This window comes from Varanus komodoensis, unplaced genomic scaffold, assembly GCF_004798865.1.
Source record: "Varanus komodoensis strain SLA01 unplaced genomic scaffold, ASM479886v1 scaffold33, whole genome shotgun sequence".
In the NCBI taxonomy this organism is placed as follows: domain Eukaryota; kingdom Metazoa; phylum Chordata; class Lepidosauria; order Squamata; family Varanidae; genus Varanus; species Varanus komodoensis.
This window is the reverse complement of record NW_025335817.1, coordinates 6464686-6488397: the sequence shown is the minus strand read 5'-3', so window position 1 is coordinate 6488397 and position 23712 is coordinate 6464686. Positions and strand designations below refer to the sequence as shown.

The 23712-nt window shown below is 47.6% G+C and overlaps 1 protein-coding gene across 2 annotated transcripts in view; it reads right to left on the bottom strand.

Annotated features, from left to right (window-relative positions):
• Positions 1–19084, bottom strand: part of SEMA6D (semaphorin 6D) — a 30338-nt gene extending 11254 nt beyond the window's left edge. For both annotated transcript variants that reach the window (XM_044439019.1, XM_044439020.1), the window contains exons 1-14: positions 18974–19084; positions 18488–18599; positions 18009–18069; positions 17844–17906; positions 16741–16842; positions 15810–15900; positions 14444–14563; positions 10819–10907; positions 8543–8760; positions 8304–8435; positions 5490–5645; positions 2812–2985; positions 1107–1247; positions 934–1011 (exon numbers count right to left, since the gene is read on the bottom strand). In XM_044439019.1, the coding sequence (XP_044294954.1) occupies positions 934–1011; positions 1107–1247; positions 2812–2985; positions 5490–5645; positions 8304–8435; positions 8543–8760; positions 10819–10907; positions 14444–14563; positions 15810–15900; positions 16741–16842; positions 17844–17906; positions 18009–18069; positions 18488–18599; positions 18974–19082 (1646 nt within the window). In that variant the 5' untranslated portion in view covers positions 19083–19084. The remainder of the gene's footprint in view (positions 1–933; positions 1012–1106; positions 1248–2811; positions 2986–5489; positions 5646–8303; positions 8436–8542; positions 8761–10818; positions 10908–14443; positions 14564–15809; positions 15901–16740; positions 16843–17843; positions 17907–18008; positions 18070–18487; positions 18600–18973) is intronic.
• Positions 19085–23712: the final 4628 nt, after the last annotated feature.

Genomic DNA, 23712 nt, shown 5'->3' with positions numbered 1-23712 from the left:
AAGGACGTGCAAGAAAATAGGGCTCTGGCAGAACCCAGTTCAAGGCCACTTAAAGCAGAGGTCCATCACAGGTGGCTTTTTGGGCTTCCAGCCCTTGCCAGGATGACCAGTGGTCAAGAAGGTAAGGTTGCTTATCCATAACTGTCCTTCTTAAGTGGGCACCTGTGCCTTCACATGCATGAAGCCTGTTTGGGAAGATCCCATAGCTAAGATTCAGTCAGTGGGAACCCAAATTAAGGTTCCCTGCCTGGTCTTCGTTTGACATGAGACGCCATCATGGCCCCATGGCAGATGGAATGGGGCCCTGGGCCTGTGTGGACCCCAGTGTGGATAACTGAGCCACCAGGGGAAGGAAGGTGGGTTTTGTGTCAATGCACAGATGACCACGCAAAGAACGACAGCTACCAGCAAGCAATCACACTTTCTTCCCCGCGGTCTCTGTGCATCACACAGATGGGCGACTGGTGAGCTTGGCGGGTGGTATCAACATAGCTTTGGAATCTTCCCAAAAAGGTTCCAGACATGCGCAGAGACCACAAAGAAGAATGCAGGGAGCCGAAGTCTACTTTCTGCCTGCCCCCTGGTTTCAGGCTTCAAAGACTGAGAATGAGCCTTGAAATGTGCAGGTAAATTGAATGCTTATATGAGGTTGCTCTGCACACCTGAGCTGACAACCTTCCGTTTCAAGAACGCCTGCTCAGCCTTGCATTTAAGTATACCTACAGCCTGAAGTGACAGATCTTGCCTGATCTCGGAAGCTAAGCAATGTCAGGCCTGGTTGAAATCTGGATGGGTGACTTGAGTCCTGCATTGAGCAGGCAGTTGGCCATGAAGGCCTGCCGGGCCTCTTCCAGCTGTATGATTCTGTGATTCTTTCTCAGGCTGCAACACCAAGAAGTAAGTCGGGAAAACAGCAAGAGCCCTGCCACTTACAACATGCTTGGCTTCACTCTCCCACAGGTCCCGTGGTTCAACCAGCCGCAGTAAGGATCTCGAGAAGCAATACAGGTCCTGCAGCGACAGCAGAGAAGAAGTGAGCTTCCAACTGCCAGCACTGGAGACTGGCCCAGTTCCTCGCACAGACATGCTGGCAAGGGGGAACTTACTTTTTGCACGAGCCGTGTCTCTCACAGCGGCTTAGAGGCATTCTAATTACACAGCTGGAGAAAGCCACAAACAGCGCGTGGTGCTCCTTGTCCAGTTGCAGGGAGATGACCTTCTTGTCCTCTTCGCCGTCTCCATTGCACCTGTTTGGCACAAGGAATTCCAGAATGGTTATTTGCTTTGTTCCCCTTTTGATCCAGGGGGATGCTCAAGACTTCTGGTTTTACATTGAATCTGAGCTGGGTGATGCTTGCTTTGAAATATCCCAATCCCTGGGGATTTGAGAGAACAGAATACTTGCCCACAATAGTGTTGGGGGTGGGCTGGGAGTAAACCAGGCATACAGCAAGGGACCTAATTTCCACACCTCAGAGAACCCTTGGCAATATGCTGTTTGGTGGAATCTTTCCCGTAGTGCCTCGCCTGACCCTGGACCTGTCTGGGAAGCCACCATTTACATTTTCCATCATGCTCCATTTAGATCTAAAGGGCACCCAGTGCAGGGATGTTGTGGGAAAATGAATATGGTGGCTGTAACTTCAGGTCCCCGAGGCTACGATGTGTTGATCTGAGCACTGCTGATTCATAGCGGGTGCAACAGGTGTGTGGTAATCCAGAATGGGATCTAGTGTGTTTCTTCATGTATTTATTTACATTCTAGCTTCCTTCCTTTGTGGAGCTCAAGGTGCCCGGGCGATCATGCGGCTCCCAGATGACCCCTCCGAGCACTTGAGCGAGGTGGCTGCTTGGTGTGTCTCCAGGTGTGCCCTGGATTTGGTTGCCCTACAGGTGCAATGCCAGCCAGCCAACCAAGCGCGGTGCTTCCAGTCTGCAGGTGGGTGGCATGATGAGGCCAAAGCACACGCATTTGCCTTCCGCAACCATTGTGATGTGCGGTGCAGTGTAGCAAGGCCATTGTGGTGTCTCAGCATGTTGCCCCTTGGAGCGCTGAGACTGACGGAGTTCATGGCACAGAGCAGCGCCAGTGCCGGGCTTCCACTGCCACTGCAGGGGTGCAAATGGTCCTATCTGGGGACCAAACATGGCCTCCTGGGGGTCCCAATCCGGCCATCTGGGGTTCTCCAGAAGGCCACACTCCCTCTCCCTTGGTCACACGCCCTCTGCCTGCGCCACTGATCATTTTGTGGGTGTCTGGACTTGCATGCAGTCTTGCCTGCATTCTCACAGGTGGCGATGCCTCCCTTAAGGCTCTGTGAGCCCTAACCTTCGCCATCCATGGAAGCCCGGCAGGACAGCCATGCCTGCTGCCTGCTCGGGTACGTAAGACTGATTGCCCAGAAGGCCCAGCTGAAAGAGGTTCTCCAATAGTTCATTAGCAATTCTTATCTCAACCATTACTGATGACTTTAGCTTCTTTGTGGGTTTGCCATTTATCCCTTCCAGTATAGGAGGAGGAGAAGGAAGAAAAATAGCTGCAGAGTTATGGAGGCATTTCCATGACCTTGGGAGGGTGTGTGTGTGTGTGTGTGGCGGGGGGATCAGACTGTGCTTATCATTATTTTCAAATTGCCAAGCATGCACTCCTATGAAGACCAGAAAACACAAGACACAACAAGAGGAGCTGAAGTGGCAGCAAGGGGAGGGGAAGGAAAGTAGATTTAAATCAGGTGGCAGAGAGCAAAAGTGGCTCAAACCAGACAGATGTTGTAAAATGTCTCTGAGCTGTTCTCGTAAAAGAATACCTACTTTGCATGATTGTAAGCGTCTATCTCTTCCAGTAATACACTATCATTCAAAGAAAAAGGTCTCGTCTTTGCCAAGATTTTAAGCACCATTCCGGCTTCGGAGCCAACAAAGATGACTGTGTAGTTTTGATATGGGCCAGCAGAATGATCCACAGCAATGGCAGTCAACCGATACCTGTCAAGACCAAGAGATCTTACATAATAATTGCTCTGCATACCTGCCAGCATCTCCCCACCTTCTCATCCCGTGCCATCTTCTCAGTCTGGGTAGGATTGCCAGAAAGCAGTGAGCTTAAAAAAACAGCAGTGTATTAAATTTACTCTGTTAAGGGGAGTCTGCAAGTTTTCTCCCAGAAAAGAGTCCCTGAACGCCTCTTTCCTCTGGGCATGGAATAGAAAAACAGCTCTCTTTCTGGCTGCTTTTTGAGGGACTAGGCATGAATGCCTTGATAGCAGCAGTTGCAAGACCCACCAATACCCTCACCTCAGGTCTGTTTGCATTACTAGCTGCCAACACCCCTCATACTAAAGAAAGAATGCCACACTTAGAAAGCAAAGAAAAATTAATCTTGAGCAGCAACCGAAACACCTTCTTGTTTGGGAATGCAACGGAAGGACAGTGAAATACGTGGGGAAGCCAGGAGTGATTTGGAAACTCCAATATGAAATTGTGTTCTTCATGGGTGCCACATCCTGTTTCCATGCACACAGTTTCCTAATGATGCGGTCAATGCCATCCTGTCTCTATATTCCAGGGATTAAGTCCCGTTGAAGTCATTAGGGTTGGCTTCTGAGTAGGTGCCTGCAGAGTGTGAGCGTTCTGTCACTTCTCCACACTGGACAGGACCACCAGGTTGCTGTAGACCCCATCAGTCAACGTATCTGAAGTATTCATGCTGTGTCTTTCCCCATTTCATGTCTAGCTGCCCCAAGCAAAAGCAGGCCAGCTCACACCTCCACTGGGGACAAGTCCACATGGGCTTGCGACCCATCCATGTGCATAATAATGTGCATAATCCATGTGCCAGCCTGCATAATAACCCTCACCCTCACCCTGCATCAGCATTCTTGCAATAGCACAGCTCTGCCTTTGTACCACCAGCAGGAGGCAGCTGCACAGTCTTGGTTGGGTATCGGACAACATGCCCTCCTTTGTTCAGGAATATTAGATACACCCCATTTTTCAAACTAATTTTCCATAGTAGATTTCAATAAAACCAATAAAAATATAACAGCAATGGAACACAAATGAAAAAGACGGCACTAAAACCTACAGAGTGGTAGTAAAGAAAGAGCAGGATCAACCAGACAAAAGGCCTTTTGGAATGCATTTTTTGTTTAGTCGCAAAGTTGTGCCTGACCCATGACGACCCCTTGAACAACATTCCTCCAGGCCCTCCTGTCCTCCACCATCCCTTGGAGTCCACCCAAGCTCACACCCACTGCCCCAGTGACTCCATCCAGCCACCTCAACTTCTGCCATCTCCTTCTCCTTTTGCTGTCAAACATTTCCAGCAGCAGGGTCTTCTCCAGTGAGAAGCCTTCTCCATAGCCATGAGCTATGCTGTGTAGGGGCACCCAAGACGGACAGGTCATAGCAGAGAGCTCTGACAAAAGGTGATCCACTGGAGAAGGAAATGGCAAGCCACTCCAGTATCCTTGCCATGAAAACCCCATGGAGTGCGATCGTTTTCATATAAAATCTAAACATGGGAGGCTTGTGCATTCTCCCTACTCCTGGGAGTGATTTCCAAAGCTGGAGAAAAAAGGCCTTGTCTCTGGTACCCACCGGTCAGATCTTTGCTGTGGCTGAGCCAGGAAACAGGGCCTCTGACATTGATTTTATGGTTGGAGCAGGTGCATCAGGTGAAAGCCATGCTTCATTGCATTAGATAACCCGATCGTAGGGTGTTTATTGATTCCAAAGACATGCCACAAACCTAACCATGACTGCTCAGAAGTCACGCTGAGTTCAATGAGTTATTCCTTCATATAAGGGATTATAAACTCATACATCTGAAAGTGGCCGATATCTCCATTTGAAAATCGTACACTACCTAAAACCAACCACCCAACCAGTGGCACAAAGAAGACCATCCGGCAGCCGGCAAGATGCAGCATCTTTTGGTGGCCTCCGTATTGGATGGGGCGTCGAGTGAGGCAGCGATGCATCTAGTGGCTTTGGATTCAGAAGGGCCATATGGTCTCAGAGGGCCTCCCCTGGTGACATGGTGACATGCAGGTGAGGCTGCCGACTCCTACAGCAAAGGGTTCCTGACACATGGCAGCTTTTCTTTTCAGCTTCATAGCAGCCATCCATGGAGCTGCATGGTCAGCATCATGGATGGCTTCTCTAAAGCTCCCAGAAAGCTGAACAGAAAACTGCAGTGGATGAGAATGATGCCTTGAAGGTGCCACAGGGATGCGTCTCAAGTTGTAGTGTGTGTGTAAGGGCAAGCGTCATAGATCTAGCCAAGTTTTTAAAAAACCTTGGAACAGCATTTGTAGCGTCTCCAGGCTGCCGTCTCCTCCTATTACGCCACTGTACTAATTGGACCCTTGCAGGAGGATCCGCAATCGTGCAGAAAGGCCCCCGTGTGCTGCCACTGTGACGGGAATCCAATTTATTTCCAAGCTGCAGCACCTGGGCTCGGGCTCACCAGGCTGCCTCTCCCTTACCTGACCCTCGTCTTTGTGAACCAAGGCTCCTCAATGACGGACGGGACGGCAGAATCCATCAAAGGGTGGGATTTGATGAAAGCGAGGGTTTCATCTGGGAAATCAACGGAGGTTTTGTAAGCCTCTGCTGGGCCGTGTTTTGCACAGCAGCCAGGTCTGAAAGGAAAGCGACATTTTTTCCCGATTTTTAAAATCATTCACGCACAGGGTAAGAATGCTGAAAAGGCATGGTTGCATGGCCAAAGGAAAACTCAACTGGAGCCCAAAGGAAAACTGCTTCTTTGGCTCCATCCGGACAGTGATTTGGGAAGCGGCTGGTCTGTTGCTTCGCTTGAGCCGGTGTTGTCGCATTTGCACGTTCCGCGACTCACCTGCGTTGTGCCTGCAGGCACACATTCGGACGTGGCACAGCGCCACTAGGCCGACACTGGGAAAGAGGATGGCCATTTGTGAGCTCCTGGAGGAGAGACAGAAGGCTGCAAGAGCTCACTAGCAGAGCAGGCGTCTTGTGTACCTGCTGGGCCTCAGATTCACCCATGATGCCTCAAGGGCTTCCAGGTAGTGAGGCTGGGAAGGATGCCCAGGAGACATCCCAGGAGGTCTGGAGCCAGGCAGAGCCCATGGGCCTGATGGACCAGTGGTTTAGCTGAATTTATGACAGCCTAAGGTGGCTTCCATGATGAGTATCTTTTGTTCCAGTACTTCTGGGGAGCATTTCAGCTGTCAAGACAGAGTTACCCTGAAACTGGTGCATGAAACTTTGAGGCTTTGGCTTCCATCACTGGCTCCCCCAGGCAGGGCTGGGAAAAAGTCTGGTCGGCAACTTTGGACACCCACTGTGAGTCTCTTCCCAACCCGGTGTCCTCCAGATGTTCTGGACTACAAGTACTATCATGACCATGTCATGCTGCTGGGAGCTGGAGTCCAGAAACAGCCACAGGGAACCAGGGAAGGGAAAGTGGAGGGCATTGAGGCAGATGGCCTAGTGCAGTGATGGCGAACCTTTTAGAGACCGAGTGCCCAAACTATAACCCAAAACCCATCTTATTTATCACAAAGTGCCAACACTACAATAAAACCTGAAAACAGAGGTTTTAGTTTAGAAAAAAAACTCACAGCCAGTCCAAGCAAATATGGATATATATCCTTAGCAGCACACTGACTGGCCATGTGAAAGCTCGGACGAGTTGTGGCTAATGAGTCATGGATCATGATGTCATCGCCTGGCGCTGCTACTCCTTTCTGAGCATGCGCATGGCCCCTATGTGCGCTGTTATACGATGCTCGGCTTCTGGGGAGATGCTGGGGCGACTTGGCTCGCATGCTGACAGAGAGGGATCTGTGCGCCTGCTGTGGATATGTGCCATAGGTTCAACACCACTGGCCTAACCCTACCCTGGTGCACACCCCTAACTCTAATATAGGGCTGAAGTTCCATTGAAAAGAGGACGATTTTGAAAAAGCCTTCTTTGAGTAGCTTTTTCTGCACAGCTCATCTTTTCTGCCCATTCCAAACACATTCCAACCATCAAAACCATGCCAAGGCACCTTGTTTTTCTAACCCTAACCCTACCCTGGTGCACAACCCTAACCCTAATACAGGGCTAAAGTTCCATTGAAAAGAGGGCGATTTTGTAAAAGCCTTCCTTGAGCAGCTTTTTCTGCACAGCTCATCTTTTCTGCCCATTCTAAGCACATTCCACCCATCAAAAACACGCCAGGACACCTTGGACAAGTCACGGCTAACGAGTTGTGACCCGTGACATCATTTCCTGGTGCCGCCACTCCTTTCCTCGCACGTGCATGGCTCCTATGTGTGTGTTCTCCAATTCTTGGCTGCTGGGGCGATGCTGGGGCGACTTGGCCCGCGTGCCGACAGAGAGGGCTCTGTGCGTACGCTGTGCCACGTGTGCCACAGGTTCGCCACCACTGGTCTAGGGTATGAAAAAAGGACCTTCCTGAACATTAAAGCCATTCATTCGAGGGTCCTAATTCACTCCTTGGCTGACTTTTGTGTAAGTTTCTTTTCTAAGTGGTTGTGCATGCTAATATTGAATATTGCGATCTCTGCCATGTATTTGGTACCCAAGGTTAATTCACAGATGTCCAGAGAACTTCAGGGGACTGAATTGCTTAGCCGGGCTGATGGAACTCACAATCAAGTTGCTTTTTGATGATGCATCAACATGAAGGTCCTGAATGAAGTAGAGAATAAGAGCTCTTAAGAGCTCTTCAGTTCTTCTGAACTGAAGAAGTAAATGCAGCACGTGAAGGGGACCAGGGCACACCAAGCAGCCGCACTCATGTCATGCCCACCTCTGTGTCCAGCAAATCCCAGGAGGGAGGAGGGTTTTGACCTGCACAGCTGTGAAGACCTCCATTGCGTTGGGAACTTTGACAGTGCAGGGTCCAAATCATGTGGAAGCCCCCATTTTTGCAGCTGTATGCACAAAGGCCTCCCTTTGCAGATAGCTAGGGGTGGGGCTACACAGTGCATGCAATGGTGAGCAGGACTAGTTGACATGCAGTGGCAGTGAGGAACTATTCGTTCACATTTTGGATAAACTCCAAAAGCCCTTAGTCAAACCCAGGTCTTTCCGATGGAAGATCCAAGAGCTTGTATAGGTATGCAACAAATTGTTTGGCTGACCCCTTGCCGTGTCCAAAGGGCAGTGAAAAAACACAAGCAAGCACAAGATATTTCTAGTCAGTGATGCACTGAATAGCCAAAATGTGATTCTAGTTATTCCAAAGCAGCAGTAGAGATGAGACAAAGCAACTGATGCTAGTTAATTGCTTGTAATTTTTTTTTACCTTGGCCTCGGTACTTTTTCTTCAGGTACAGCTGTCCAAACAGAATCTGCTGTTTTCTGTTCTTTAAATCTCCCTTTGAAGACTTTCTCAATGTCATCCATGCTAAAGGCACACACCGCCGATCCAGGGATGCTGAAAGGACACAGAAGAGGAGAGGTGGCAAGATGGCAAAGTAGCCGCCGACGGACCATCAGTAAACAACCAGGGAACAGGCTGACGACGGGTCGCTCGTCTCTCACCTGTTGAGCTGAGTAGTGAAAACCCCAATGATGGTAGGGATCCCGTTGATTTCTATAATGTCCGTGATGGACTGCAGAACATCGAAGTAGAAAAAGGAATCCCCGGGAACCGAGCAGTTGAGGCGTGCCTTCAGGAAGGATGTCCAGTGCTTCTCCAGCACCCTCTGCGAGCCACCCATGTCGTTTTTGCAAATGCGAGCCACGCGGGAGTACACGGCCTGTCCCAGGAGGAAGGAAGCAGTGAGGCCAAGGCTGCTCTGCCGGGAGAGCACCAGCATTCAGCCACGTGGCCAGCCGGAAAGCGGCTGCCCACAGTGCTCCTTGCCCGAGTCCGTCCAGGAACACTTCGAGGGGTGGGGATCAGGGCCGGGACCAGCCTTGCCTGCTCAATCCTCAGGATTTCCTTTTAAGCAAACAGTGTTTCTGAGCAGGGTTTATATCTAGCTGTCTTCGGATTCCACGTGGCCTTGTTTACTCTCTGGGAGACCAGTGCGGATCCCCAAGCCATTTGCCAAAGGGAGAGGCCTGTACTCCGGTTCTGTACTCTTAAGTGCAGTGAGATGAATGGCTCAACTGCATGTTGTTTGCAGCTGGTCCTGCACATGAGAGCTAGAGCAACGGGTGCTGTTGGAGCTCTGTCTGTCTGTCTGTCTGTCTGTCTGTCTGATCCCTCCAGGGGAAGGAGCATTTAGTAGGGGGAGAGGCCGGTGGAAGGGGTTAACCACCCCACCTGCAATGCAATGGACCACTTACACAAAAGTAACCAGAGTTCAGCTCAGCTGTGCTTTATGAAAACACCACCAGCAGGGACAGGCAGTATTTCTTGCGGGCCTATTTGGAAATTTGAGAGCTTTTCCTGGGCACTGTTGCAAAAGGGACATGCGGCCACCGCAGGCATTGGCCTGCAGCAGCTTCACTTCCTGGAGGTGTCCCTGAACGGCATGTGTGGCCCGGAGGCATTCCTGGGAACAGAAGAAAGGCAGCTGCCTGTTGCTTTGAAGCGGGCCCAGCTGCCATTATGAAATATGCTCATTTAAAGTGAAAATAAACATCAGTGCTCGGAAAGGGCAGGCACTTTGGGGGTGCCGAGAAAGGTGTCCAAGTTGCCCGGATGCCGGGGGGTGTCACTGTGCCTACTCATTCTTTAGCCCTGAGATGCCCATGATTACCTGTGGGTCACAGGGATGCTCCAGAATGTGGACTGGCGGGGGAGATGGTATGTGTGAGGGAGGGAGGGAGGGAGGACTGGTGGACACCTGGGTTACCAGTTTCCTTTTGGGATGAAGCCCTCTCACTGGGGGTCTTGAATCTTTCTCCATTTGTGGGCCAAATTCCAGTTTGGAGAAGCCCTTGAGGGTGGCGCTGGGGTGCAGTCCAGCAGCCGGTAGGCCCAAAAAAGCTCTTAGCACAAGCCATCACACCTGAGGACCACTCAGAATAGGGCAGGGGGTACTGCACTAAAGACACCAAACATGGTCAGATGGAAGGTGTGTGCTCACCTGGAGCGAGCAGGATGCGGCCCCCAGGCCCAGGTTTTGCATCCTCACTGTGTAATTCAAGGACAACTGTATTTTGTATTAAAACAGGCAAACATATTGGCATCATCGCGGAGTATCCAGGAAGTCGTCACTGATTTGAAGAAGTGCCTTGGTGAATTGACTGGAGGGCCACGAGTTCCCTCTGGAAGGCTTTAGCCACTGAATGGCCATGTGTTCTAGCAGGTCTGATGTTCCCCAGGGAGGAAATGCGAGCTATGAAGGCCGTGTGTGGTCCTCCCATGAGGCAGGAGCAGGCGGCCACCTCCAGAGAGATGCTGGGTACCATTCAGCACTGCGAGCCACGAGTCAGAGCTATCTGACTCATAAGACACCATCCCTTCAGTCCTCCCAAGTGAGTCCCACTAAAGCAAACAGCAGGTTCACTTAAAAGGGGATTTCAAAGGTGAAATATCAAAGCAATTGTGCTCCATGTTAATCCAGGTGTCCCTTGGGAGTTTCAGCTGTAAGTATTGTAGTGTTTGAGTTCTGCTCTCAACAACATAATGTCAGGTTCTGCTCCTGAAAACAGGGCAGCAAACTGGGAAAAGCAACCATCGCCAACAACCACAACATCCTCCTGCAATTGGAAGTATGAACATAGGATCTCTCCCTGTTTTTAACAGCCCTTGTAGAAAGGAAATGGGGTCAGCCACTCCACAGCAAGCATATTTTTAGTCCTCTACAAATTATCCAGAGACTTTGTCGCTTATCATAACAAACAGCTGTATTTACTCTTACCTTGCCTAAATTATTATGTTCCACAGCAATCTCTCGAAAGAAGAAATAAACAAAGTTCCCGTACTCAATGGCATGGAGGAAGTGGGGCTCTGAAAGATGCAAGGAAGAGGAAGTGAGTCATTTTTCTCCTAGGGCAGAAGAAAAAGGTGTCACATGGCTTGGCTGGAAGCAGCAGCCCACAGCGTGTGGGATTCAAAGCGCCTGAGGATGCGGCGCTGCTGAAGGGAGGCAGGCACGAACCAGGCCGTACTCCTGGCCTGGAGACTCCTTGGAGCCCGTGCAGGAACGGGGCGCAAATCAGCCCATACTTTAAAACAACAACAACATGACTGCAACAAGGGTAGCAGAGCCAAGTACTGCTACTTGGCTCTTCTGGTTTCTGCTGGTGTTGCCTGCCCCGGGCGTATCACAGAGCTTCAGACTTGCTCTGCCGGAAACGAGCACAACACAGCACCAAAACAGGCCACGAAGAACCCAAGCTGCTTTGTGCAGTTCAAGGGGAAGGATCCTGGCTCTCTTGCAGGGCACTTGCATGGACACGTTCCTGGTTCAATCGCTGCCATCTTTAGGTATTGCTGGAAAAGGTCCCCTATCTTCAAACTAGCCAGTGTAGACAGTCCCTGATTAAAGCAACTGGAGGCTCTCAGCTAGCAAACCTTGGGAGACCCAAACTTAAGAGCATGTGCTGATGAGAAACACAAACTTGTTCTCTCCTTTCTCTACTCAATGAAAGCAGAACATTGCTGATAATTTAGCACTGATAAAAAGATTGTTTATAAATTTATAACCTTTAATACATTTACAAAAGTATGGAATTAATGAAGACGTTCACACAGGGGAACCATAGCTATGTGATAACATTACACTGTATATAAAGTCAGAGCAGTTTCTTTCAAGCTTCGTTGGATGCAAACTTATCAATTCTATCATTAAAATAAGTATGCTGCAGATTATCATTTTTTGTGCAGAGAATGTTTAGATCAGATGCATGATCTTGGGACACTGTTGACCGTAGATCATTCCTTTCTCCCAGGCCCCAGCTCAACACTCATGTCTTGTATTATTGTTTTTAGTGAGTGGTCCTGTGACTGCTAGACAGGAACTGAGGGGCCATAGGATAATTTGGATTCCTAGATCTTAAGTTAGAGGCAGAACTCTGCCCTTAGGGCAGGCTGTCCATGTTCTGCTCCCTCACAGCTGGCAGGGAAATAACTGTGCCTGCTGCCTCTCTGAAGTCACCTCTCCAACCTCGGAGAGGCAGTAAAGGCAAGGAGTGGGATGGGGCAGGGGAGGCTACGTATATGGTGCACCAGCATCCTTCCCTGCCCTTTCGAGCGTCTCAGTTCAATGCCTGAAAATGGTCATCTAATTGAAGTGCAGAGCAGGAAGTGCTGGGAGCAAGAGTTTGCCTCTGCCATTTCCTGCACTCTGTCTTGGATGTGTTTAAACCTCCCATTTCAGGGCATATGACTACTGAGGGTGCAAACCACAGGGCTGCACCAGTAATCAAGTATTATCCATGCCTGTAAGCTGGAGTACCATCCTTCTTGGCCGAAATGCTGGGTACAACCCCAATCAAGCCAAGACATCACAACGACATAGCCCACTAGATCCAAACAAATGTGTAAGATTTACACGAAGGGCTCAGAACAGCGGGTGGCCAGCTCGTTGCGCTTCTCACAAGTTGTGCAGCAAGTTACGGGCCTGCCGCTACGAGTGTCTTTGGGTTACAGCTGGCACAATCTTTACCGACGTGTAAGACAGGAAACTGTTGCTGCTTCTAGGTGGATTGGCAGGAGCGAGACGCCAAAAGCTCTGCTGCAGCTACACGGAGATTCAAAGCGAACTTGCTGCATTTCAGGCACTGTAGGACATCCAACTACAGAGGAAGTTGAGCTGCAGTGAATGTGTAGATGTCTAATATCCGCTAATGGACTGTAAAAAGGCCTCAGAGGAATTGTATTAAAGCCCGGGTCTTTGTTGCTACAGCTTCATTCATTAACCTATTTGATTGGGTGGAGATGGAGAAAAGTTTCATTCTGGGGCCAAATCTTTTGTGGAATGAAGACAAAGGCTGGAGTTCTGCGCTTGGGTTGTGTGCCGCTGAATTACTGATAGCTGAAAGAAGAATGCAAGTCCACAGCTACAAAGCTGGCCCTTAAACATTCCCGCTGAAGCACTGGATCCTCAAAGCCAGGGAAGCAGGATGTCAGAAGGAGGGGAAGCGAGGTGGAGAACCTCCTCTATTATCCAAAGAGCCATTTTTAGGAATTGCCACATATCAGCTTCCCTTGGATGTCTGGCAGCCTTCCCTTTGATTTTAGACTAATTATAGTTGAACATTATGTCTGAAGCTGAGGCTGAATCTAAGGTTCAAACCGAGGTTCATCTTATCTACAGTTAGTTGAAATGTTGAAATGTCAAACCATAGTTTATGAAACTGACTTGCTTCTTAAAAATAGTTAAGATTAACCACAGTTTGGAGCTTTGATGCCATATTAAAAGGCAGTTAATATAGTCTTTTGAACTCCTGTTGCCTTGTCAGAAGAGGAAGGAGGATGAGAGAGCACATGTGAGCATGAAACTTGAACATGGAACAGTAAAAATTGCTTATTGTTATGTATAAAACAGGCCACTGTAAAAACAATAACAGAAAAAAAGCTCAAAACTTTTTCAGGTGTAAATGAAGTGTGCCTCCAATTGTATTTTGATACAGAAAATATGCTATGTTCATATAACACACACACACATTTTATATACATATAAAATGATATTTCACACACACACAACTATACAATCAAGTAAAGAAAATATGTATTTTTGTGATTTTCGCTGTTCCAGAATATTTGCTATTATTCAACAAAAATAGGAAATCCCCAAAAGCAATGGGGTAGCCACAGGATTTTCTTCCAAAAGCTATTTTGTTTGAACTCATACAACACATGGGCATGTTTAAATCTTAAAGCATAAGTTGCATTTATATTGTTCTGTGTATTTCCCTGAAGAAGGACCTCTATGAGGTCCACAACACATTGGAACAGTAATAGTCTTTGCAATAAAATACTCCTTTCTATAGCATATTGTATTTTGCTTTGGTGATCTGTTCCAGAACATTGCAAATAGAGCCCATTTTTAAAATAAATGTAGGTGCTTATCCCTTGATTTTATGTAATAAGTTAATTTGTGATAAAATTGATATATTCTATCTTCTACCATTCCATTCGAGTAATGTTGGAGTGGACCTTTCTTCCAGGTCGCGGCTCTAAACATTTCAGCTGCTGTGAGCAGCTACATATCAAGACCATGACCTTTAACCAAATAGTTAAGATAACACAACAGTACTAATTTGGGATTTTATGGTATTGTGTGTACCTTTAATTTTAATTACTTTTAAAAGGTGTGCCTCTAGCCTCAAATACTTGGAAACAATGAGTCAATTGTTGAGGAAATCGGCACATCGACAAAGAGGATTGTGACCAGGAAACTGAACCAATAGGGAATGATGGGCTCGTGGGAACAGGACAATTCCCCTCCAGCCTAAGACATACCTAGATTCACAGAGGATCCTGTTAGCAGCTCCCAGTGGCATTGCATGTATTTGTTGTAAGTATCTTACTAAAAGTACCTTTTATCCACTTGGAATCGTACTTTATGGTTCTCAGAGCTGATCCATCTCCCATGCTTCGGTAAATAACCGCATCGCTGGCCAGGAAATCCGCCACCGTTGCGGAATACAATTTGCCATCTAGAACAGCAGCACATACAGGGAGATTAAGAGACAGTATCACCCTGCCGACAAAAGCGCGTATAGTCAAGGCTATGGTTTTCCCAGTTGCAATGTATGGCAGTGAAAGCAGGACCATAAGGAAGGCTGAGCGCCAAAGAACTGAGGCCTTTGAATTGTGGTGCTGGGGGAGACGCCTGCGAGTCCCTTGGACCGCAAGGCGATCAAACCAGTCTTTCCTAGCGGAGATCAACCCTGACTGCTCTTTAGAAGGCCAGATACTGAAGATGAAGCTCAAATACTTTGGCCACCTAATGAGAAGGAAGGACTCCCTGGAGAAGAGCCTAATGCTGGGAACAATAGATGGCAAAAGAAAAAGGGGGCGGCAGAGGATGAGGTGGCTGGATGGAGTCACTGAAGCAGTCGGTGGACTCCGGGGGATGGTGAAGGACAGGAAGGCCTGGAGGAATGTTGTTCATGGGGTCACGATGGGTCAGACACGACTTCGTGACTAACAACAACAATTAGGCAGAAATCTGATACTCTGTCACAATTGTCTTTTTCTCATATCCTTTCTCCCAAACATTCCTCCTACACAAGGATGGTCAACTCAGCATTCCTGGGGCCACGAGGTGATGCAGATGTTTGGTCCGGGGACCAAAATGTGGGCTCCTTTACAGACGCTCCGGCTCTCTATAAAACTTGGTGCTGCCCAGGCTTCACAGGTAGGAAGCACATGAGCTTGGATAGCTTGAGGTCATTGGCTTGGTGTGCGCATGGACCAAAATGCGCTTCCTAGAAGATCCCACCTAAATAGGGATCTGCAGAGGCCCTTTGGCTTTCCAAAACAGGCAACATGAAAAGCAATGTGGGAAGGTCTGTATGGATCATGTATGGAAACTCAGTGCTTCTTGTTTTTGCAACGTTCAGTCAATTAATTGGTTAGACTGATCTGATGGAAGTCGTAGTAATAGTGGTAACAATGCTTTAGCTAGTAGCAATAATGAAACCAGAAACAGAGCATAATCAAAGCAGGGCTCTGGGAAAAAATATTTTGGGGCACAACTCAGTGGAGGAGGGATGTTGCCAGCTAGATCTTCCTGCTTTAATGTAACATGGTTTCTAATTCCAAAACAGATGCATTAGGCACTTTCACATTGATATGATGCAGTTCCTTTGATGTGATGCATCTTTCTGGAAAATTTCCCTTCCTCCTGCACTGTCTATATAATGTAGCATCAGGATTCATTAGACACAATGTTCTTACCAGCAAAGAGGGCAACGTTGGTTTGTTTGGCATCGAAAGGGCACCTTGCCAAGCCACTGATTTCTTCACCGTCATACTCCAAGGTACTCAACTGGAGAAGGAAGATAAACGGTTTGGGGGCGTCCCTTCAAGCTCTGCAGGATGGTGTGATGGAGGCGCGGGGCTGTTTTGCATACTCCATCATTCAGGCTGTCAGACTTGGTCTAATCGCCCGTGTCATGCTCTGAGAACTGCTCCTAAAGGAGCTTTGCAAAGGAGGACAACTTTTTATGTCCAATTGATGGTTATGCGCTCTGAATTATCAACATGGGGAGGAACCACGGTGGAGAGGACGCTTTTCCCAGGATGTACTTGTGGGATTCCCATGGACTCCTGGCTAGCTACTCTGGGAAACAAGCTGCTGGCTGAGACAGGCTTTGCATCTGGTCCAGTAGGGTTGCTCTTTTGGAGCCTCCATCATGGGAAGGCCATGGGGGGCCACCTGATCAGCCCTAATCTGGCTGCCATCATGGACAGCCAGGGGCAGGAAGCAAGTTAGCACTGGCCCCACATGCTGATGCCCTGTCCGGTTCACATCAAGTCCAGACAGCTCAATAGGATGTGGCAAACAATTGCTCATGGAAGAGAAGCAGTGCAGTGTAGCGGTTAGTGTTCTGGACTAGGACAAAGGGGCTATAGGTTCAAATCCCTGTTCAGACATGAAAGTGACTGCATGGATTTGGGCTGTCCATCTCTCTGAGCCTAACCTACCTCACAAGATTGTTGCGAGGGTAAAGGGGAAGGGAAGACAAACACGTACACCCTCCTGATTCCTTGTGAGGAATTGTGGGATAAACATGGTAGTCATTGGTACGTGAGGTAAACCCACACGGGCAGAGAAGACCGTTTCTGCTCAAGGATTGCTCATATTCTATCAGGCATTGCTCCTTACCCGATAATAGCGGCACATGGGGTTAAATGCGTTAGTTCCACAGACAAAGACCATCTCATCATTCCTGGGGACAAAGACTTTAATAAAATTATGGCATTCATCCTAAAAATGGAAGACAAATAGAGAGAAACTATGAGCATTCACTCAGAGGTGTAGAAAATTGAGATGACAAAATATCAACAGTATGAAAGAAAAACTAAATGGAAGAACACAAAAAGAGGGATGAACTAACTTATACAGGAGCCAGTGGTTAGAGCATCAGACTGGGGGACTGGAACCCCCGAGTTCTGCTCCCCACTAGAGCATGGAGTTCCCCGGGCAACTGGGCAGCCTCATCTCCAGTGTGGTGTAGTGGTTAAGAGCATGGGACTGGGACTCAGAGGATCTGGGTTCGAGTCCCCGCTCGGCCATGGAGCCAACTGGGTGACTTTGGGCCAGTCACAGTCTCTCAGCCCAACCTACCCCACAGGGTTGTTGTTCTGGGGATAAGATGGAGGAGGAGAGATAATGTAAGCTGCCTTGAGCCCTTTGTAGGAAAAAGGCAGGATATAAATCAAAAAAATCAAAAAAATAAAAATAATCTCCCCTGCAGGATGGTATGAGAATAAAGTAGAAAGGAAGATTTTGTTGGCCACCTGGGTCCTTGCGGAAGCCAAGGACGGATATCAATAAAATAAATAAATGGAAATAAAGTCTTGACACTCTTCAGCAGATGACAAATAGCTCCAGCTTTCTGTGCACCAGCCTCCTCCAACCTGCTTTGGACCGCAAGCTGCAGCCTTCTTGACCATTTGCCCTGTTGACTGATGGGAGTTGTAGTCAGTTGGAGGGCATCAGGTTGGGGAAGGCTGCTATAAACCTAACAAATGTAATTCATTAGGATTTCTTGTAAATTTGGAGTCCTTTGGATGGTCCACCATCTATAAAAAAAAATCTGAAATGGAAACTGAAGCATCCCCCACCCCGTGACCTGAAAAACTTACTCTTGCATGAATAAAGTAACTCATGATCAGTTCCAAACTGGTCACAAGCATAGCATTTGTAAGCTAACAATGATTTAAATATTGTATGCTTGTCATCCTTTTAACAAAGGACAAACCTACTTTGTGCTTTCCCTTCATGGCACAGTTCTCTCTATCCTGTTGCTTTGAACGCCACGTTAATTTCTGTTGCGACAGAACAAAGAAAAATGAATATTGAGTCTTTCTTCAAGAATGATTTCAATATTAAAATCATTTTTAAAAACGTGTGTGTGTGTACCTGCTTACCTTGCTTGGAACAACTTCTCCCTTTGGAACGTCATTCAAATTTACAGTATAAACTTGATCCCTATATATTAAAAAAAGTGAATAAGACACATCAAAAAGCCTCACTCACTTACCAAGTCTGGATGATCATACGAAAGTGTTACAAAACTATGCGGAGAGCTTTGGCTATTGGGTGGTACCGAAGTTAAAACAAATAAATAAGAAACAGCCCTAGCAATTTATCTCTGCGCTTCATACAGGCACCTTTGCGCCTTCTTCCTGTGCTGAGCAAGACGGAGCTTTGTCCTGATCCAGCAGAGCTCAATTTACGGAAGATACTTAGTTCCTCCCTTCCAATGCTTCCCAGCCCCATGCTATGGATTATATTTAAGCAAGGTGCACAGATAAAATGCAAACGCGAGGGACAGCATGTGTGCTGGTGTGAGGGAATGAAGGAAGGAGGGAATTTTAATTTAATCAACTGACTGCAGGAAAATTACCTGCCAGCAATATAAAGTGTGTCTCGAATTTTCAGCATCAGTTGAAAGTCCAGCCTGTGTTGGGATTCATTGCATGAAGGGCGTCCTCTAAATACCGGATATTGCCTTGAATCTGCAAGTGAAAATGGGTTGCCATCACTCAGGATTACAGAGCTAAGGAATCAATAGGCAGCATTGATTAGCTGTATATATTGGGAGCAGAGGGGCTTAAACTAAACTCCTTGCATTATGCCTTGAATGCAAATGAATAAAAGATGGCCAGCATCAGCAAGCACATTGAGAAAAGACAGACCCCCAAAGAAATGGAAGTATTGTACCCTTTTTGATTCGAATTTGATTGTAATTTAAAAAGTAACAATTAAGTGTTCTGTTTAAAGCCAAAAGACAAGTAAATGAACCTGGTGAATTCCAAAAGGAATGCTTACTTTGGCCTGACAATAAAATAAGGCACAATTAAGCAGCATGCTTGGTTTGCTGATGACTTACAGTGATAGTCGACAACATTAATCGGGTCATCATCTTCGGGAAAGCTGACGGCTTGGCAGTGGCAGGCAGCCAACAGCACCACACGGGCCAAAAGCAGCAAAACTCTCATGGCTGTCATGGGTGGAGGAGGCGTGGGTGGGCGGTTGGGTGGGTGGGGGACGAGTCACCTCCCGGAGACACAATCTACCTGCAAGACAGTAAAAAGCGACAACACGCAGGTTGATCCTATTGCTACGCCTCAGGTCACTCAGCGACTTGGTAAGGCGCATTTCATGCCAGCCAAGATTGAGTAAATTACGTTGCGAGAAAGGTCCCTTTGTGTTTGTCGACAGAAAAACTGCTAGCTGACAGCCCCGATTAAAACTTTTCTATGACATATTGATGCTCGCTAATTTTTGTGCTAAATTTACAAGTGGGTTTCTTTTCTGGAGGTAGCTGATGAGTGTCACCCTGGATGAATCGCAAGGATTGCAAACAGAACAAGCAGCCTTGCTGACTTGGCAGGAAGATTGTTAACGTTGGGATTAGAATATTAATTAAATTGCGATCTCTTTTCCTTTTCTAACTAATTGCCATATGGTCCTCAACAAGGTCTTTCCTATGAATTAACTAAAGCTCCTGTTCAAAATTAAAGACACATTCAAGCCATACAAACTCCAAGCCCAACCTTTTGCTTTTCTCCTGATGGATGATTCTTGGTAAGCGTGAGTGAGGCGCATTTTGAATATCATCTGAATGCTTAATGCACTGGCCATGTCAGGCAACCTGGTGTCTACCAGGTAATTTAAACAACTTGTAGCCGATATGGCCAATGGGCAGAGAAGACTGATCCAGTCTATGGTCCTCAACTGGAGGAGTCAAGATACCTAACAGGGCAGCACCTCAACTTGACGTTGATCCCATCAATAGCGTCCTCATAATGTTTTCTAAGAAAGGAGAAAACCAAGATAGACCAACTGAATCAAGGGAACAGAGGAGGGCAGCAAGAGGAGAGAGAGAGGGAGAAAGATACACAGGCTAATCACATGACACAACAGCCCATCCACAACAGGTGAGGCTACGGTGTGTGTGGCTGCCATTTTGAATCTGCAAGCCCCACCTGAGATTGTGCAAACCTGGTAGGTGTGGGTGGTAGAAGGGTTAAACAACCCATGGTATATTTTAGGGTCATTGGTAGGAACAGCTTCAGGTATGCTGGGTTGGTATATGACAGTTCCTGAGCGGGGTTCATCTATGCAACCTGACATTTGCAGGTACCACAACTCATCCCTGGTTCAATAACCCCACAATAAGCTGCAGTGAAGCATTCAGACCTGGTGATACAGTCAGCAGTTAAATGTGGGTGACACATGACAGGTTGAATCCTGGTTCTGATAAGGCTGAAGGGTAGTCACAGTGATCAATCAATTTTATTATGGACGTAGACCAGCATAAGCCAATGTGCATCAACATAGCAAGTTAAAAATGAAAACACGTCAAAATGACTTGTTAAAACAAGTTAGTTTCCTGACCCCATAGTTAAAATGAAAATCAAAATGAATTAAAAACAAGGAGACAAGTGACAAACAGGAAAATTGAATTCTCTCTCTGTCTCTCTCTCTCTCTCTCTCTCTCTCTCAATCTCTCTCTCTCTCTCAATCTCTCCCGATAAATCAAGGTCACATATGTAAAACACAGAATAGTATAAACATGGTAAAACAAAGTAGCAATATAACCTTTGCTAAAGTCTGCTGTCCTAAATGTATCACCATCTTCCTACCCTTGATAGCAGAGGAACTCATAGCAACTTATAAACTGCAAGTTCAACTAAAGTTTGTTACTTGGAATACTTAAGGGATTGCTGATTCTTTCCTATATTTCCATTTGAGGGGGAAAAAACCTTTCAACGTTGAAGAGGTGATAATTTCCAGCCTATTAAGTTCTTGATCACCGTACCTAAATGCTTAGGAAAACACTTTTTACACATATTTTGGGTGGGTTGAAATTGTATATCAAAGGACTCTGACTCCTTAAAGAGCGGATGAGATTCAGGGTGATATTCCTCACTGGCTTATGCATATGCAACCTTTCAAAGAGCTGATCTTAAGTACATGTAGAACAAAATGACTTAATAAAGTGCAGGCTAGCACTTTTTGTCATGGCAGGTATGGCGACTTAATCACTTCCGTGTCAGTAATATAGCAGTCCTGAGTAGGAGAGGGCTAGCTCGTGTTTCTTTCTTAAAAACAGGCACATAATGAAGCCGTAACAGAATTTAGAACAAGCTTCAATGCCCAGCAGTCTCAGCTGGCAATGCTAATGCGGAGCAGTTACAGGAGTCCAAACCAGCCAGAGGAACCTGGGTAGCTCAGCCCTGCTTCAGAAAGTAACAGCACATCTGGATTTAATGGTACTTTTCAAGCTGTGATTGTTGATTAGGAATCGATGCATGTACCAGCCTCGTTAAGCCATCATGTCGGAAAAGGGTGTACAAATGGACAGGACCACACAGGTTGATCCCAACCTCATGTCTCTAGTCCATATTGTGTTGGGTTGAAGAGCAGGTTCTGGAGAGAGATTCTACTTGCATTCCATGGGCATGTGTACCAGTTTGGGCAGCCTGTGATCACACAGGTTTGAGTGCTCCTGAGTCCAAGTAAACTGGAGTAGAAGTTCCTTTTGGACCTTCCTGCTCAGTATGGATAGACTTAGGACTGAAGAGACAAGGCAGTGCATGCAAGCACTGCGGAAGGGCCACACTGCACAGCTGGACTCCCCTCACGCTTGTTTGCATGCCCTTGTTCTCCTCCCTTCTGCTGCCTTCCCTTAGTGGATGCTCTTGCATTCTGCAACACGCGTTTCCAGAAATCCCCCACGCAGCCTCTTCAAAGTTCAACCCGACTCATACAGGCTATCCATATAACACCATGGGTGGAGGAGTCAACGAAACTCTCAATTTTGGAATAGGTGTCCTTTGGTCTTACACAACAAATGGACTAACATATGGATATTTCGGTTGCCTTTGCTGGAGTTTCTGCACCATCCTTTTAATAGCATCCAGACTGCCGTCTCATCCACCTTTACAGGATGAGTGTCGACCGGTGCAGCCTGAGGATGTGAACAAGGTGCGTGGATTGCTCCGACCTGCCGCTGGTTTGCTCAGTCCTTGTCCTTCATGGCTGCTCATCAAAGCCAAAGACGGGATATGTACCTGGGTCCTGGAGGTCGTCAATGCCTCTCTGAGGGAGGGCCACGTCCCTGCTCCTTTGAAGGAGGTGGTGATCGGGCCTGTCCTGAAGATGGCGACTCTGGACCCAGAGTTAGCTGCCAACTATAGGCCAGTGGCTATTATCCCGTTTTTGGGCAAGGTGGTCGAGCGGGTGGTGGCGGGACAACTCCAGGAGCTCTTGGAGGAAGCTGACCATCTAGACCCATTTCAATCTGGTTTCAGGCCTGGCTATGGAACTGAAACTGCCTTGGTCGCCCTGTATGACGACCTGTGCATGGAGAGGGACAGTGGGAGTGCATCCCTGCTGGTTCTCCTGGACCTCTCAGTGGCTTTCGATACCATCGACCATGGTATCCTTCTGGATAGGCGGTCCAGGTTGGGAGTTGGAGGTACTGCTTTGTGGTGGTACCACTTCTACCGGTCTGGCCAATTCCAGAAGGTGGTGCTGGGGGATTATGGTTCTGTGCCAAGGCAGCTTTGCCATGGAGTTCTGCAGGGCTCAATTTTATCCCCCCTGCTCTTTAACATCTACATGAAACCGCTGGGAGAGATCATCAGGAGGTGTGGGCTGCAGAGTCACAGTACGCTGATGACACTCAGCTCTACCTCTTTTGCATCTAGTCCAGGTGAGGCAGCGACTGTCCTTAACCAGTGCCTGACTGGCGTTATGGGCCAATAAACTGAGGCTTAAACCAGACAAGATGGAGGTCCTATTTGTGAGTGATTCAGCCTTCTGGGTAAGTGATTTTAACCCTGTCCTGGACAGGGCTGCACTCCCCCAAAGGACAGGGTGAACAGTTTGGGAGTGCTCCTCGATCCAGAGCTGTCCCTGGAGTCTCAGATGGCAGCAGTGGCGAGGAGCGCTTTCTTTCAGCTTTGGCTGACCCATCAACTGCGCCCTTACTTGGATGAGCACTGCCTAGCAACAGTGACCTATGCTCTGGTAACTTCCTGGTTGGACTACTGTAACACACTCCACATGGGGCTGCCCTTGAAGATTGTCCAGATACTTCAGTTGGTTCAGAATAGAGTTGCCAGGATGTTAATGGGAAGCCACAGGTTTTCACACATAACACCAGTCCTCTATTGGTTGCACTGGCTGCCAACTGAAGTCCGGGACCAATTAAAGGTGCTATTTGGGTTGGGTCCGGGATACCTGAAGGAGGAGCTTCTCCCCATGTAACCATCCGCCCCTTGAGATCTGAGGCAGAGGTCCTGCTCCGGGAGCCCTCCTTGAAGGCGATCGGGAGGGTGGCTATGTGGAGGAGGGTCTTCTCTGCAGTGGCACTCTAACTATGGAATATGCTCCCCAGAGAGGTTTGCCTGGTGCTGACGTTATAATCTTTTCAGCATCAGGCAAAAACCTTTTCATTTCCCCCCTATTTTAATGTTTCATTGGTTTCAACTGGGATTTAATCTTGGCTTGCTGGACTCTGTGTTTATTTTGATTAGTGTATTTATTTTATTTTATTTTATTTGTTCTTTATTGTAAGCTGCTCCAAGACGTCAGTGGTGGACAGGGTAGAAAAGT